The sequence below is a fragment of the Mauremys mutica genome, chromosome 16 (genome assembly GCF_020497125.1).
Source record: "Mauremys mutica isolate MM-2020 ecotype Southern chromosome 16, ASM2049712v1, whole genome shotgun sequence".
Lineage (NCBI taxonomy): Eukaryota > Metazoa > Chordata > Testudines > Geoemydidae > Mauremys > Mauremys mutica.
The window spans coordinates 17,751,358-17,769,833 of record NC_059087.1 but is presented as its reverse complement, the minus strand read 5'-3'; the positions used below and the strand labels follow the sequence as shown (position 1 = coordinate 17,769,833).

Here is an 18,476-nt window from a genome sequence, read left to right as displayed (position 1 = left end):
CTTAAAGCTCTGGCTCTTAAAGACCTTTCATTAAGTGAGAGTCAGTTTTTTGTTTCGGTTTTTAAAGTTTCTAGCCCTCGTGATTGTGGAATACAAGCTTAAAAACATGACCCAAGTACATCCTAGAGACTCAAAATCAGAAGGCAAAAAACCCCAACCTATTTTTAAAAAATATCATGATTCAGGGGGCCTGAGTCATGATTTTTTAATACTTGGTGCTGGCAATACTATATATGTCCTTTTAGACAGTGATAGAATCACGGAATTTAGAGATTAAAAAAAAAAAAAACCATACAGAGGGCCTAATTCAAGACATCGAGTTAATGGGGAGTTTTGCTAATGACTTTAATGGGATGATAAGATCAGTCTCCCAAGAATTCTCACTTGTTACATACACTTTGAAAACTGCCTTTGGGGTGAATGCACCCAGCCTGGTTAGGAACCCTCCTGCACAAGCTGTGAAGTGGCTTCAGAGTTGCTTCATAGAGGTTATTCCAGTATAGTGGCTGGAATAACCTCCATGGGCACTTACACTGCCTTCCACAATGCTGATTAATGGTGAGAGGATTCATCTGGACCCAACCATGCCTTACCCCCCTACCACAGGAAGCTCACACAGAGTGGTGTGTCCCTACCACGTCATCCCTGTATCGTCCCCTTCCGATTTTATGCAATGACTGTGCACCCCCTTTCATTGCCAAGGAGCCCTCTGTCTCCATAGAAAGTGTTTGCTTTGCCCTTTCGACAAATAGAATAGCAAATGGGAAACAGCTCAAGAGTGCAATATCAATTAGCACACAGCTCAGCTACCTCCAACTTTGTTCATTAGTTATGTTTCTTCTCACAAACACCAATGGTGTTCAACAGCTTGTCAGGATGCATGTCTTGTCTACAGCTGATTAGGCTGTACAGCAACACTTAATAAAACACACAGTAATACATACATACTTTTTTTAAATGGCTGCAAATGTATCTGCCACTGTATGTTTTACGCCCTGATTTTTCTTCTCTAGTCACTTCTCCTGAGAAAACACCATTCCATCTTTTTTGTGGTTCAAAGCACTGGGGATTAAATCCATTCATCTTTCTAATGCTCTGTTATGTACGGGGACTAAGCCCGTTACAGCTCTGGAATCATTTGACTTGCACAACCGCATTTTATTATAATCTTTTTTGGCAGCCCCATGTGACAAGCAGCACCCTCCTGGCTGAGGAGAAATAGACAAGATTGTCAACTCAGCTTCTTCATCACCCACAAGCATTGAATAAAACCCAGAGAGGCAGCACAGTTCCTCTCACAGAACGCCCATCCCCTGCAGGCTTGGACGCCAACAGTAACTTGTATATGGTTTTACAGTGCATAGAAGGAATAATTTTTATGCATCTCAGCAATCTTTAGGGCTTGGGTGTGCATGGCTCCTGCACAGATGCACAGGGGTGGTGAAGGGCTGAGAGTCCCTGAGCACTAAAGAGCAAACGCCTCTTTGCTTACCACCCCTGAATAGACGATACACCATCCACCTTAAAGGGGGGCGTGGGGTTGTTGTAGCAAGTACATTGCTGCCGCACACTAGGAAGCTCTTACATACACTATGCCTCATATAGCCCCTTCAGGAGGCCCACACAGCTCAGCACTGTTCACAGCGTGAGCGTAGGCTTATCCTCTCAAGGCAAAAAGTCTGACCCTTTGGGTTTCTGGTCATCTGCTCCTGAGGTAGGAGCCTCTGATTTCCCAGTCCCATATAACACATGCTGGTAGAAACATGTACACTGTTTTCTATATCAGATCTTCACAACTACTCAAAAAGAAAGAGGCAGGATGTTATATTTGGGTTTAACTTATAATTAATATAGAATAATCAGCATGGGTTCATAAAGAATCAATGTTGCAAGCCGAACTTGATTGCTTTGACAGAATCTCAAAACCAATGTCTGAAGGGAATGCAGTACAGGGCATATGTTAGGATTTAGTATCAACTCATAAAATCTTACTTGAAAAATTAATTCAAATTGCCTTGTGCAGGGGACATACACATTGAAAACTAGCTAAGAGAGTATAAAGCAAAAGTGTAACAGCAGTTTATCAAACAAGGGGGTGAGTGAGAGATCTCTTATGGGATATCAAAAATATCACCAATACCTTAGTTCTTACGTAGCGCTTTTCATCCAAAGATATCAAAGCGATTTACAAAGAGGATCTGTATCATTAGTATCAGTGATCAGTATTAAGTCCTGGAGTATTTAAGATCTTTGTTAGTTATCTGGAAGCATGCTAGTGAAATCTGTAGATAATGTTAAATTGGGAAGAGTTGACTTCCAATCAAGACAGAGAAAATGCAAAGACTTAGAAAGATTAGAAACATGTGCAAAATAACAGAATTCAGTTTGAAAGAGATGCAAACTAAGGGCTTGTCTACACTACAGGACTATTTCGAATCTACTTAAGTCGAATTTGTGGATTCGACCTTAATAAGTCGAATTTGTGTATCCATACTAAATACACAAATTCGAACTTCTTAGTCCACATTCACGGGGCCAGCTTCGACTTTGGAAGCGGTGCACTGTGGGAACCTATCCCACAGTTCCCGCACTCCCCGCTGCCCATTTGAATTGTGGGATTTCCCCCCAATGCATGCTGGGGGGAAAAATGTGTCGTCATTGAACCGTCAATCCCGCCCTCCCTGTCTTCCTTGAAAGCGCCGGCGGGAAATCTGTTCGCGCCCTTCTCTGGTCGGTTACAGCGTGGACGCCACAGCACTGCGAGCATGGAGCCCGCTGCGATCATCGCTGCACTTATGGCCGTTGTCAACTCCTCGCACATTATCGTCCACCTCTTCCACAGTCAGATGCTGAGAAACCGGGCGAGGAGGCTCCGGCAGCACGGTGAGGAGAGTGGCGCAGACCTCTCACAAAGCAGGGTACGCCGGGCAGTGGAGATCATGGTGGCAATGGGTCAAGTTCATGGTGTGGAACGGCGATTCTGGGCCCGGGAAACAAGCACAGACTGGTGGGACCGCATAGTGCTGCAGGTCTGGGATGACACAGAGTGGCTGCGAAACTTCAGGATGCGTAAGGGCACTTTCCTTGAACTGTGTGACTTGCTGTCCCCTGCCCTGAAGCGCCAGGACACAAGGATGCGAGCAGCCCTGACTGTGCAGAAGCGAGTGGCCATAGCCCTCTGGAAACTTGCCACGCCAGACAGCTACCGGTCAGTAGCGAACCACTTTGGCGTGGGCAAATCTACCGTGGGGATTGCTGTCATTCAAGTAGCCCACGCAATCGTTGAGCAACTGCTCTCAAAGGTAGTGACTGTCGGAAATGTCCAGGCCATCATAGATGGCTTCGCCGCGATGGGATTCCCAAACTGCGGTGGGGCTATAGATGGGACTCACATCCCTATCCTGGCACCAGCCCACCAGGCCAGCGAGTACATTAACCGAAAGGGCTACTTTTCAATGGTGCTGCAAGCTGTGGTGGACCATAGGGGACGTTTTACCAACATCAACGTCGGGTGGGCGGGCAAGGTTCATGATGCGCGTGTGTTCAGGAACTCTGGTCTGTTTATACGCCTCCAGGCAGGCACTTTCTTCCCGGACCACAAAATAACGGTTGGGATGTGCAGATGCCTACAGTGATCCTCGGGGACCCGGCCTACCCGCTAATGCCCTGGCTCATGAAGCCCTATACAGGCGCCTTGGACACTGAAAAGGAACTCTTCAACTACCGGCTGAGCAAGTGCAGAATGGTGGTGGAGTGTGCTTTCGGACGTCTCAAGGGGAGATGGCGGACCTTACTGACTCGCTCGGACATCAGCGAAAAGAATATCCCCGTAGTTATTGCTGCTTGCTGTGTGCTCCACAATCTCTGTGAGAGCAAGGGCGAGACCTTTTTGGCCGCTTGGGAGGTTGAGGCAAATCGCCTGGCTGCTGTTTACGATCAGCCAGACACCCGTGCTGAGAGAATATCCCAGCGGGAAGCGATATGCATCAGGGAGGCTTTGAAAGCGAGTTTCCTCGCAGAGCAGGGTAACCTGTGACTGTCCACTTGATTTTAAGAGAGCCTGATCATAAACCAAGTTTTCCCCACTTCCCAAGGACGTTTTAAAACTAAGGACATGTTTTAGTAATTAATAATAAATCTTTCGTTGACTTTGCATTTCTGTTTATTCGTTGAAACATGGAAGCATTCTGTGCTGGTTAAGGTGTGCACTGATGGGTGGGTTTGCAGGAAGGGGCGAGGGGTGCTGTCCTTGGATAGGGGTTACCATGACGGCTGTGGGTTTGGGCGTTGGAAGGGGGGAGGGGTGTGGGGGAAGGGTGAGTATCTGCCCCTGGATGAGGTCTCTTTTTGGGGCTCGTGGCACCGGGGAGGATCGTGACTACGGTCCAAATGCATGTGAAGGGAAGCCTGCCTTTACATTCGGGGATGTCAGGCACCAGGACCCTGCACAAGCATACACATCAAGGAAAGACCCGGGGCAGCATACACCACACAGACTGTCCCTGGTGCCTAGTGACTGCAGTCTGTGTGTGCCCTGCAGTTGACCCTGCAGCCAAGTCTGTAGCATGGCACTGTGGGCTATGCAGTGACATTACAATTCCCCCCCCCCCCCACAGAACAACAGAAAGTCTTCTGACACCAGAAACGTGACGGAAACAGTCAGTAACACCAAACCGCTTTTAATAATGTAATACACAGTGGGGGGTTTGAACTTGGAGTTGGGACTGGTTGATGCTGTAAAGAAAGAGCTTGTACAAATTTACAGCGCGACAGTTGTCTCTAACATTATCGGTGTGCTGCGGTGCAGGGACAGTTCTCACGGCCCCTACCGCCCCTCCGTCTTGTCACTTTGGGTGAGGGGGGGACAGGACTTCTTGGCGTTGGAGGGCGGTTGCAGATGCACTGCAGGGGGGCTCTCTCCTCCTGACTGCGGTCTTGCAGAACATCTACAAGGCGCCGGAGCGTCTCCGTTTGCTCCCTCATTAGACCAAGCAGCGTTTGAGTCGCCTGCTGGTCTTCCTGCCGCCACCTATCCTCCCGTTCCAGGTGTGTGCGATGCTGCTGACACAGGCTCTCCCTCGACTGTCTCTGCTCTGCCGCCTCCGCTCTGGAGCTGGCCATCAGTTCCTGGAACATGTCGTCCCTTGTCTTTTTCTTTCGGCGTCTAATCCGAGCCAGCCTCTGCGAGGGGGATGGCGGGGCAGTCCGGGAAGGAGCCGAAGCTGTGTGATGTGAAAAAGTAGGTGATTTCCTTGAACACATACATGTTTGCCAACAGTAAACACAGTCTAGTCAGTTTCAGTTAACAAGACCAAAGAGGGAACCAAGTCTCAGGAGATCTCAGAACTAGTCCGAGATTTCGGAATACGCTCTCATTGGCGGCGCCATTGCACTGGAGAGCGCACAAGCGAGGAAAGATAGCTGCATCCCTCTTGCACAAAGTCCTGGTAAGCCTTACAGTACATACTGCTTATCAGTTACTGGTTAGCTGTGCTCTCCTGCTAAAGGCAATGTGCAAAGCAGAAAGGATAAGCCTTTAGCAGCCCCTCCCGCCAGCGCACGGGAACGATCAATGCATGCTTGTTCTCTGTGGACTCTCGCACGTGGCTGTTAGGCGAGGGTCATTGTTATGCAACCTAATTGTAAACCATTAACAATAGTAACACTACACTAATTGCCCTACTTAGATGCAGTATTTGCAGACCGAGATCACCCTGAGGCGGGTCACTCGTGCCCAGAAAGACCGCATGTTACGGGACGCACTGCACAGACCAGGACCATATGCAGCAATGCTAGTAGAGGCGATGGTTCCACTCTATATTCGGATGTCCTGGCGTGGAAGAGTCTGCTTCCACGGAGCGCCCAACAAGCGACCTCTTCCGACGAACCTCATGCGGAGGCTTTGCGAGGAACTGAATGACACCTTCGTAGAAATGTCGCTAGAGGACTATTTTTCTATCCCCATTTGTGTGGACCTTCTCTTTATATAGTTTAATATATATTATAGTTTAATATTTAGAATGTTTTAATTTGTAAATATTTAGAATTTCTTAAAGTCCATTTGTGTGGACCTTCTCTTCATATAATTTAATATATATTATAGTTTAATATTTAGAATTTTGTAAATACTGTTTCTATTTTTTCTATAACAATGTTATAAAAAATAAATGTTTATACGTGTGTTGCACTTACCGCCTGATCCTTCCCCTGATTCCGAGTCCTGGTTAACGGGCGGGGAGGGTTGGTAGGGGATCTCTGTGAGGGTGATGAAGAGATCCTGGCTGTCAGGGAAAGCGGGAGTGGGTTCCATGTCGCCTGCGCCGTCCTCTAAAGACCCTTCCTCATCTTCCCCATCGGCGAACAGGGAGGGGGAACTGTCCCGGTACACTATTCCGTCCTCGGAGTCCACCGTCACTGGTGGGGCACTGGTGGCAGACCCACCTAGAATGGCATGCAGTGCCTCGTAGAAGCGGCATGTCTGGGGCTGGGCTCCGGAGCGTCCGTTTGCCGCTCTGACTTTTTGATACCCTTGTCTTAGGTCCTTCACTTTCACGCGGCACTGCATCGCATCCCGGCTGTATCCTTTGTCTTTCATGGCTTTAGAGACCTTCTCGAAGGTCTTCGCGTTCCGCTTGTTGGAGCGCAGCTCCGAGAGCACAGACTCCTCGCCCCACACAGCGATCAGATCCTGGACTTCCCGGTCAGTCCATGCTGGGGACCTCTTTCTAGTCTGGGATTGCCCGGACTCCTCTGCTGGAGAGCTCTGCATCGTTGCAGGTGCTGCGGAGCTCGCCCCGATGTGCAACCAGAACGTCAGATTCAAACCGCCCAGACAGGAAAATGAATTCAAATTTTCGCGGGTCATTTCCTGTGTGGCTGGCCAGAGAATCCAAGCTCGGACTGCTGTCCAGAGCGTCAACAGAGTGGTGCACTGTGGGATAGCTCCCGGAGCTGCTAAGTTCGATTAGCATCCACACCAAGCCTAATTCGAGCTAGCAAGTGCGAATTTAGCGTTACTCCACCTGCCGGGGTGGAGTACCAAATTCGAACTAAAGAGCCCTCTAGTTCGAATTAAATGGCTTCCTGGTGTGGACGGTTGAGCGGTTAGTTCGAATTAACGCTGATAAATTCGAATTAAAGTCCTAGTGTAGACCAGGCCCGGCTTGTCTACACTACAGGACTATTTCGAATCTACTTAAGTCGAATTTGTGGATTCGACCTTAATAAGTCGAATTTGTGTATCCATACTAAATACACAAATTCGAACTTCTTAGTCCACATTCACGGGGCCAGCTTCGACTTTGGAAGCGGTGCACTGTGGGAACCTATCCCACAGTTCCCGCACTCCCCGCTGCCCATTTGAATTGTGGGATTTCCCCCCAATGCATGCTGGGGGGAAAAATGTGTCGTCATTGAACCGTCAATCCCGCCCTCCCTGTCTTCCTTGAAAGCGCCGGCGGGAAATCTGTTCGCGCCCTTCTCTGGTCGGTTACAGCGTGGACGCCACAGCACTGCGAGCATGGAGCCCGCTGCGATCATCGCTGCACTTATGGCCGTTGTCAACTCCTCGCACATTATCGTCCACCTCTTCCACAGTCAGATGCTGAGAAACCGGGCGAGGAGGCTCCGGCAGCACGGTGAGGAGAGTGGCGCAGACCTCTCACAAAGCAGGGTACGCCGGGCAGTGGAGATCATGGTGGCAATGGGTCAAGTTCATGGTGTGGAACGGCGATTCTGGGCCCGGGAAACAAGCACAGACTGGTGGGACCGCATAGTGCTGCAGGTCTGGGATGACACAGAGTGGCTGCGAAACTTCAGGATGCGTAAGGGCACTTTCCTTGAACTGTGTGACTTGCTGTCCCCTGCCCTGAAGCGCCAGGACACAAGGATGCGAGCAGCCCTGACTGTGCAGAAGCGAGTGGCCATAGCCCTCTGGAAACTTGCCACGCCAGACAGCTACCGGTCAGTAGCGAACCACTTTGGCGTGGGCAAATCTACCGTGGGGATTGCTGTCATTCAAGTAGCCCACGCAATCGTTGAGCAACTGCTCTCAAAGGTAGTGACTGTCGGAAATGTCCAGGCCATCATAGATGGCTTCGCCGCGATGGGATTCCCAAACTGCGGTGGGGCTATAGATGGGACTCACATCCCTATCCTGGCACCAGCCCACCAGGCCAGCGAGTACATTAACCGAAAGGGCTACTTTTCAATGGTGCTGCAAGCTGTGGTGGACCATAGGGGACGTTTTACCAACATCAACGTCGGGTGGGCGGGCAAGGTTCATGATGCGCGTGTGTTCAGGAACTCTGGTCTGTTTATACGCCTCCAGGCAGGCACTTTCTTCCCGGACCACAAAATAACGGTTGGGGATGTGCAGATGCCTACAGTGATCCTCGGGGACCCGGCCTACCCGCTAATGCCCTGGCTCATGAAGCCCTATACAGGCGCCTTGGACACTGAAAAGGAACTCTTCAACTACCGGCTGAGCAAGTGCAGAATGGTGGTGGAGTGTGCTTTCGGACGTCTCAAGGGGAGATGGCGGACCTTACTGACTCGCTCGGACATCAGCGAAAAGAATATCCCCGTAGTTATTGCTGCTTGCTGTGTGCTCCACAATCTCTGTGAGAGCAAGGGCGAGACCTTTTTGGCCGCTTGGGAGGTTGAGGCAAATCGCCTGGCTGCTGTTTACGATCAGCCAGACACCCGTGCTGAGAGAATATCCCAGCGGGAAGCGATATGCATCAGGGAGGCTTTGAAAGCGAGTTTCCTCGCAGAGCAGGGTAACCTGTGACTGTCCACTTGATTTTAAGAGAGCCTGATCATAAACCAAGTTTTCCCCACTTCCCAAGGACGTTTTAAAACTAAGGACATGTTTTAGTAATTAATAATAAATCTTTCGTTGACTTTGCATTTCTGTTTATTCGTTGAAACATGGAAGCATTCTGTGCTGGTTAAGGTGTGCACTGATGGGTGGGTTTGCAGGAAGGGGCGAGGGGTGCTGTCCTTGGATAGGGGTTACCATGACGGCTGTGGGTTTGGGCGTTGGACGGGGGGCGGGGGGTGGGGGAAGGGTGAGTATCTGCCCCTGGATGAGGTCTCTTTTTGGGGCTCGTGGCACCGGGGAGGATCGTGACTACGGTCCAAATGCATGTGAAGGGAAGCCTGCCTTTACATTCGGGGATGTCAGGCACCAGGACCCTGCACAAGCATACACATCAAGGAAAGACCCGGGCAGCATACACCACACAGACTGTCCCTGGTGCCTAGTGACTGCAGTCTGTGTGTGCCCTGCAGTTGACCCTGCAGCCAAGTCTGTAGCATGGCACTGTGGGCTATGCAGTGACATTACAATTCCCCCCCCCCCCCACAGAACAACAGAAAGTCTTCTGACACCAGAAACGTGACGGAAACAGTCAGTAACACCAAACCGCTTTTAATAATGTAATACACAGTGGGGGGTTTGAACTTGGAGTTGGGACTGGTTGATGCTGTAAAGAAAGAGCTTGTACAAATTTACAGCGCGACAGTTGTCTCTAACATTATCGGTGTGCTGCGGTGCAGGGACAGTTCTCACGGCCCCTACCGCCCCTCCGTCTTGTCACTTTGGGTGAGGGGGGGACAGGACTTCTTGGCGTTGGAGGGCGGTTGCAGATGCACTGCAGGGGGGCTCTCTCCTCCTGACTGCGGTCTTGCAGAACATCTACAAGGCGCCGGAGCGTCTCCGTTTGCTCCCTCATTAGACCAAGCAGCGTTTGAGTCGCCTGCTGGTCTTCCTGCCGCCACCTATCCTCCCGTTCCAGGTGTGTGCGATGCTGCTGACACAGGCTCTCCCTCGACTGTCTCTGCTCTGCCGCCTCCGCTCTGGAGCTGGCCATCAGTTCCTGGAACATGTCGTCCCTTGTCTTTTTCTTTCGGCGTCTAATCCGAGCCAGCCTCTGCGAGGGGGATGGCGGGGCAGTCCGGGAAGGAGCCGAAGCTGTGTGATGTGAAAAAGTAGGTGATTTCCTTGAACACATACATGTTTGCCAACAGTAAACACAGTCTAGTCAGTTTCAGTTAACAAGACCAAAGAGGGAACCAAGTCTCAGGAGATCTCAGAACTAGTCCGAGATTTCGGAATACGCTCTCATTGGCGGCGCCATTGCACTGGAGAGCGCACAAGCGAGGAAAGATAGCTGCATCCCTCTTGCACAAAGTCCTGGTAAGCCTTACAGTACATACTGCTTATCAGTTACTGGTTAGCTGTGCTCTCCTGCTAAAGGCAATGTGCAAAGCAGAAAGGATAAGCCTTTAGCAGCCCCTCCCGCCAGCGCACGGGAACGATCAATGCATGCTTGTTCTCTGTGGACTCTCGCACGTGGCTGTTAGGCGAGGGTCATTGTTATGCAACCTAATTGTAAACCATTAACAATAGTAACACTACACTAATTGCCCTACTTAGATGCAGTATTTGCAGACCGAGATCACCCTGAGGCGGGTCACTCGTGCCCAGAAAGACCGCATGTTACGGGACGCACTGCACAGACCAGGACCATATGCAGCAATGCTAGTAGAGGCGATGGTTCCACTCTATATTCGGATGTCCTGGCGTGGAAGAGTCTGCTTCCACGGAGCGCCCAACAAGCGACCTCTTCCGACGAACCTCATGCGGAGGCTTTGCGAGGAACTGAATGACACCTTCGTAGAAATGTCGCTAGAGGACTATTTTTCTATCCCCATTTGTGTGGACCTTCTCTTTATATAGTTTAATATATATTATAGTTTAATATTTAGAATGTTTTAATTTGTAAATATTTAGAATTTCTTAAAGTCCATTTGTGTGGACCTTCTCTTCATATAATTTAATATATATTATAGTTTAATATTTAGAATTTTGTAAATACTGTTTCTATTTTTTCTATAACAATGTTATAAAAAATAAATGTTTATACGTGTGTTGCACTTACCGCCTGATCCTTCCCCTGATTCCGAGTCCTGGTTAACGGGCGGGGAGGGTTGGTAGGGGATCTCTGTGAGGGTGATGAAGAGATCCTGGCTGTCAGGGAAAGCGGGAGTGGGTTCCATGTCGCCTGCGCCGTCCTCTAAAGACCCTTCCTCATCTTCCCCATCGGCGAACAGGGAGGGGGAACTGTCCCCGGTACACTATTCCGTCCTCGGAGTCCACCGTCACTGGTGGGGCACTGGTGGCAGACCCACCTAGAATGGCATGCAGTGCCTCGTAGAAGCGGCATGTCTGGGGCTGGGCTCCGGAGCGTCCGTTTGCCGCTCTGACTTTTTGATACCCTTGTCTTAGGTCCTTCACTTTCACGCGGCACTGCATCGCATCCCGGCTGTATCCTTTGTCTTTCATGGCTTTAGAGACCTTCTCGAAGGTCTTCGCGTTCCGCTTGTTGGAGCGCAGCTCCGAGAGCACAGACTCCTCGCCCCACACAGCGATCAGATCCTGGACTTCCCGGTCAGTCCATGCTGGGGACCTCTTTCTAGTCTGGGATTGCCCGGACTCCTCTGCTGGAGAGCTCTGCATCGTTGCAGGTGCTGCGGAGCTCGCCCCGATGTGCAACCAGAACGTCAGATTCAAACCGCCCAGACAGGAAAATGAATTCAAATTTTCGCGGGTCATTTCCTGTGTGGCTGGCCAGAGAATCCAAGCTCGGACTGCTGTCCAGAGCGTCAACAGAGTGGTGCACTGTGGGATAGCTCCCGGAGCTGCTAAGTTCGATTAGCATCCACACCAAGCCTAATTCGAGCTAGCAAGTGCGAATTTAGCGTTACTCCACCTGCCGGGGTGGAGTACCAAATTCGAACTAAAGAGCCCTCTAGTTCGAATTAAATGGCTTCCTGGTGTGGACGGTTGAGCGGTTAGTTCGAATTAACGCTGATAAATTCGAATTAAAGTCCTAGTGTAGACCAGGCCTAATACAGCTGGGGAAAAACAATCTGAACTATAATCTATAGGAGAGATAAACTTGGATGAAGTAGTCCTCAGGTGATAGAGGACAGCAAATTAGATGCATGTTTGCAACGATATATGGCAGCCAAGAAAAGGACAATGTAATTTTGGGAGTATAAAGACTAAGGTCAGGTTTATTTAGAGCAAGGACCTATAGTCCCTCTCTCTATGGTTCTGGTGCGACTGTACCTGGAACACTGTACATTTCCGAGCACCACGTTATCAGAAAGATACTAACAAAGTGGAGGGAATTTGTTATCTGAGTTACTGACTGATGAGGAGAGAGCGCTCGAGAGAGATGTTTGGCTAAGAGATGACAGAGTACCAAATTTCTGAAGAGAGTGTAAACCCCCAACAGTTAAGGGGAAATAGTTAATTATTTATGGAGAAACAAGAGATCTACATTTGGAAAAGAAACATTTAGGCTGAATATCAGGAGAAGCTTCCCCAGCCTAATACACTTTGCTCTCAAGAATGGTCTCTCAACAAGAGGGGTGAACTTTTAAAATTCTACTGAACAAGCCATTAGGAAATGGATGACATAAGATGAGCATTCCAACTCTAGCTTCTATTATCCTCTGAATTTCGTCGGCTATACCGATAGCTGTTTGCAGCCAATACCATTCTCCTACTGTGATCTCATGAGATATCACAAGCTATCCAGGATCGGGCCAGGTATTTGAATGGAAGACCCACTCCAAAGGAAAGTGTTCATTGGTTTAGGAAGCGGTGCTGAGAGATCTAGTAGGGTACTCCTCCATCTGAACCAGTAACAAACCATTGCCCTAGAACTGCATTATGGCAAATAGTACACTTGCTGCCTTCTGTGATGGTACGTAAAACTCAGGGCCCTGATCACTTACAGAGAGAAAAGAACCCACGACACCTTTTGCAGAAATGGAGACACTAGACCTAGTGTCCTAGCCAAATGCCAGTTTTGGTAGCTGCATTCTGCCTACCTACATTCCCCTGACAATTTTAATCAGAGATGATCTTATTCTTTGCTGCTTCCCCTGAGGGGTGGTGTAATGCTGCTGTGTTATGTTAAACAGTTGCCATGTTCCACACCAGGCCAGTGGTGGCTTAAGCAATTTATGTATATGCAAGTACATAAAGTTCTTTACATAGAGAAGTATACCTCTACCTCGATATAACGCAACCCGATATAACACGAATTCAGATATAACGCAGTAAAGCAGCGTTCCGGAGGGGCGGGGCTACACGATCCAGCAGATCAAAGCAAGTTTGATATAACGCGTTAAGATTTTTTGGCTCCCGAGGACAGCATTATATCGGGGGCAGAGGTGTACAATATAAATGTAAGATATTGTTATTAACAATTAGAATTTTGAGTTTGCTTTTTGTTCCAGACCAGAAGTATACTTTTGTTTTGCCTTTTTTAAATAAAAGTAATCCAGGCATGACTGTATAAAGCAGGGATAAGCAACCTTTCAGAAGGGGTGTGCCGAGTCTTTATTTATTCACTCTAATTTAAGGTTTCGCGTGTCAGTAATACATTTGAACGTTTTTAGAAGGTTTCTTTCTATAAGTCTATAATATGTAAACTATTGTTGTATGTAAAGTAAATAAGGTTTTTAAAATGTTTAGGAAGCTTCATTTAAAATTAAATTAAAATGCAGAGCCCCCCGGACCGGTGGTCAGGACCCAGGCAGTGCGAGTGCCACTGAAAATCAGCTCGTGTGCCGCCTTCGGCACCCGTGCCATAGGTTGCCTACCCCCGGTATAAAGCAATAAATGTATCCAGTCAGTTGAGGTGATGCTCATCAGCAAAGCTGTACAAAAAAGTCTGATCAGTATTTGTACAACTTGTTATTAGTGATGGTAGTTGGGACTAAATAACATTTTTCTGTTATACCTCTAAGTAATTCTATTCTAGAAAGAACAAGTATTAAAAACACCACACCTCCACCTTCTTCAAAAGAGGTAAACACCTTTAAAGACAGGTTAATTTGGGGGTCATTTGCTATTTTAACAAATATATCCTCAGCAGCTGTAGGATACTGCTGTATGTAACAGCAAAGAAAAATGTGGTCATACATCTGGAAAATACCTGATAAACACACAATAATCTAGCTTTCCACTTTAACTCTATTTATATTTCACTACAAAAATCAGTTAGAGTAACACAGTGCCCCCACCTGCTTCCTAGGACATTTAGATGAAGCATTTCCAGAGTCTGTTTTCTGTTGATAAACTGAGCTACTAAAAATACAGTTCCATTCAGTTGCTATTTGCAAAGTAAAGAATGCTTTTTATAGAAACCTCTCCTCCATGCCTGATACTTTGCCAGCAAGCACGGTCAGAACTACCAATCCAGCTCTCAGCTCTTGCTCTCTCAGACACAAGGACATTCAATTCATGTCGGGAAAGCAAGGAAACCTGTGACAATTAAAGATTTAAATATATAGTTGAAAGTTTTCCAAAGAGACAACATAGATAAGCCAGAGTTCCAGCTGCAAACTCTTCATGACAAAATTCAGTGATGGTCTTTGGCTAAGAAACAAAGCAAACTAGTGACAGGGCTTGCAAGGGTGAAGTCACTCACTGCCCAGGGTCATCTTGACACAGAGAATTTATAAGGAAGAAAGCCATAGACCTTGGGCTTTTTTATAAATGATTTACCAAAAGGAAACAGGTTTCAGAGTGGTAGCCCTGTTAGTCTGTATCAGCAAAAACAATGAGAAGTCCTTGTGGCACCTTAGAGTTAGTCTCTAAGGCCTGGTCTACACTAGGGGGGGCGGGGTCGAACTAAGGTACGCAAGTTCAGCTACGCGAATAGCGTAGCTGAACTCGAACTACCTTAGTTCGAACTACTCACCTGTCCAGACGCCGCGGGATCGAAGTCCGCAGCTCCCCCATCGACTCCGCCACCGCCGTTCGCGGTGGTGGAGTTCCGGAATCGAAGGGAGCGTGTTCGGAGTTCGATATATCGCGTTTAGATGAGACGTGATATATCGAACTCCGAGAAGTCGAACGCTACCCACCGACCCGGGCGGGTAGTATAGACGTAGCCTCAGGTGCCAAAAGGAAACAGTACATGGGAAATAATAATGAATTCACACATTTAAAAATAAAAACATGAGGATCATGACAAAACTCCCTGGAAATTCCTGCCTAAGAAATAAAAGTAACACACGGTATAGTTTCAAAACAGCATACAGGGATTCAGTTGCATGACTTCCATTGACCTGAATGAGAGTTACACAGCCAAGTCTCTGTGCACTGCTTTGATGATTGACCCCTTTGACACACTTCTGTATCCTCCAACACCTATACACAGTAGGTGTCCCTATGCTATTTCCCCAGTGCACCCCATTATGCTGGTATGTTGGAGGACACAAATGGTTCATTTCCTCATTGAATGTGAATCTCCAAGCTTTTCTTGTTTCCTGTCACAGCCTTTAATTCCTTTTCTTTGTTCACTTTTAAAATACCTCTTATATTTTGAGGCTGCAGAACCAAATGTGGTAAGACAGAGACAAATTTAGCCAGTGGTCTGCTGCATGCCTGAGCAGATAAACGTAGTTCATGGTGCATAGTCCAACAGGGAGATGTGAATTTACTGCATACACTAAAATAGGGCTGGCATGTGCACTGATTTTGTGTTAAAAACCAACTCCTTTAGCCACTGAAAGCTGCTATACATAAACTGACTTTCATCCCAGTGACAATTCTCCCCCCGCCCCCCCAAATAGGAACATTTTGGGATAATGGCCTACACAATTTAGTTTTTAAAATAGAACAAATGTTGAGTGAGAAAAGCAAAACGTGTTTAAAATGATTGCATGCTGGTTTCTCAAAATGTGTTCAGCATTCCACTGACCCAAATTTCTCTTCTGTATTTCAGTGGTTTTGAGATAGATTTGAGGAAATAAAATAGATTACACCACACAATGGTGTAGTAGAAAGCATGAGTTTGGGATGAGCGCATTTCTTAAGAGTAGCAAATCCACACACATACTATGCAGGTCATCCTAGATGAGTTCATGGGTGGTGTCAAAAGTGCAATTTAACAACATGGCTATTATCTCCACATAGGAGGAGGAGGTGGTGGTGGTGGTGGTGTAAATACGGCTGACTGGTCATTGGTACACAGCCTAATTCATTTAGGTTAATATATAAACTGCTGGAGATTGAGTGAGAAATACCACAACTTCTCAGAAGAGGCAGAAGTAAGATGCAAGTAAGTTCATATAATCCCCCTTGCAGGAACACAAAACTGTCATGCTAGTTTTTGGAAGATTTATGGATCTAAGGGAGCTTAGAAAGGAACATTTAAATACAGTAAATTTAGCTGAGTAGCAGAAAGCTGTTTTTATTAATATATTTAAGATATGAATCTATGGAACATGTTAAAATCCTAACATTTATTTAAATGACTGCAGATTTTAATCACTCTTTCAAAACTGTTTGGTTTTCTATAATGATGCTGCAAATACAATAGTCACTTACTGTCTCCTTACTATAGCAAAACCATTAGCATCTTGGCAGTTAGATTCAAATATCATCCTGTCAGAAGCTTTCAAACTTGAATCTGAGGAAAGTTGTGGGCCTTGCATTCACTGGGCTGAAATGTTTAATTTTGTAGTAGCCTGAACAGTCATAGAGCCAGAAGGATTTGGGGGCGGGGGAGAACAACTGTACACATGCTTTTCAGCACAGCAATACAAGAGGAAACAGCACACTTCTTCCCATGAACAAATACATTTGAGGACATTTTTCAGCTTAAATTTGCATTTATCAGCCTACCATTGGTGACAATTCTCTCATTCATAAGAGATATGCACTAAGCTGTGACTCCAGTGGCATGATCCACCAATATAAAACAAATTTCTATCTTGCTGTAATGCAAGCTTAACAATCAAATAATTTTAAGGTTTAATATTTAAACTCATTTTATAGTAAATGTCTTTGTAAGTTAAGTGTCTATTACAGCAGATTAGAAAATAGTTTTACAGTCTCTTATTATGGGTTCCAGTACTAGTAAACTCACTAAAAAAACATAACCTTAGTCACACTTCACATTCAGAGAAAATAAAGACCTCGACTTCCTTTGTAAATGTACTAATTCTTTTTGAAGTTTTACATTTTATTTCTACCTAGAACATAGTTACATCTTTCTAGCTTTATAACTTTCTTTTAAAAAACAAAACAAAACCACATTCCCCTCACCCCCAGATTTTACAGGTAACAGACATAAGCAAAGCACATTCAGATGAAGATTTCTGCATTGCTGCCAGTTTTCCTCTAGATGCTGAGACATTTTGAAAAACCTACTTTGCTGAGATTTGCATTTTTAAAAATCACCCCTAAAATAAAACAGTATTAATATAATTATTTTTTTCTTTTAAATAGCTGAAAATGTATATGTGGATTATTTTAATTTCTTATGACAACATGGTTCATGTATTATTGGCCATCTGACCAGCTAGTTAGACAAAGAAGCCTCTGGCCATCTATGCCTCCTTCTAGTTAGCCAGCCTCTACTGTAATTGTTTGTTAACTCCCACTTGGCTAAACTGCAAATCTGATCATTCTTACAATAACCCAATGGTTTCATGCCACTTTTAAGCAAAGATTTAATAGCAAGGTCTCATAACTAACATTTCATTATGATTACACCACAGTACAATACATTTACTTGTATAGTATAATGTGTTACATAATTACACGTACACTTGTCAACACACAAAAACAGTGTATGTTTCTGATGCAGATTCATTGATTTTTTTTACCCAATGTGTACACTTACGCCACAAAATTACGAATCCACAAAATTCAGCAACCCACAATGGGCTTCCCTGCTAAATTAATTAATCATGATCTACTATGCCCTTGTCTACACTACCGCTTAAGTCAATGTAAGTTACATTGCTCAGGGGCGAAACCCCCCCCGAGCGATGTAATTTACATCAACTTAACCTGGTGTCTACACCACCTTATGTCAGAGGGAGATGCTCTCCCATAGACATATCTTCTTCCTCTCATTGAAGTGGATTAATTACGTAGACAGGAGAGCGCTCTCCTATCTACTTATCGAGGCTTCATCAGACCCGCTAAATCGACACCACTGAGCCGATTGATCGCTGAAGTGCCAAATTAGCACCGTAATGAAGACAAACCCTATATGAAATGAAAAATAATCTGATTAAAAAGTTTCACTTCAGCTCTGGTGAAAATTATATGGAATATCTAAAGCTTGCCATCTGGAGAACAAATGAAAGTGATGCGATTGTTACCCACTACAAAACACTGTTTCTCTAATCAGTTGTCATTTTATATTAGCAATGCAACAGAGAGTGGCCAGTCTGCCTAATACTCTCCAACCCACTCCAAAAGAGGGTTTATTAAGAGGCATGAGACATAGAATAGAATAGAAAACAAGAGGAGGTTTACCTGCAGTGTCAGGATGTCCTGCCGAGTAAAGGGTTCATCTGTCAGGAGATCCTTGTAGCTTTTTGTTTTTATGTTCAGCTGCTCAACTGCCTAACAGCCAGGTGGAAAA

The 18,476-nt window shown here is 46.4% G+C and overlaps 1 protein-coding gene across 2 annotated transcripts in view; it reads right to left on the bottom strand.

Moving 5' to 3' along the window:
* Window positions 1-18,476, bottom strand: part of PPIL2 (peptidylprolyl isomerase like 2) — a 136,502-nt gene that overhangs the window by 78,085 nt on the left and 39,941 nt on the right. For both annotated transcript variants that reach the window (XM_044990482.1, XM_044990483.1), the window contains exon 8: window positions 18,368-18,457. In XM_044990482.1, the coding sequence (XP_044846417.1) occupies window positions 18,368-18,457 (90 nt within the window). The remainder of the gene's footprint in view (window positions 1-18,367; window positions 18,458-18,476) is intronic.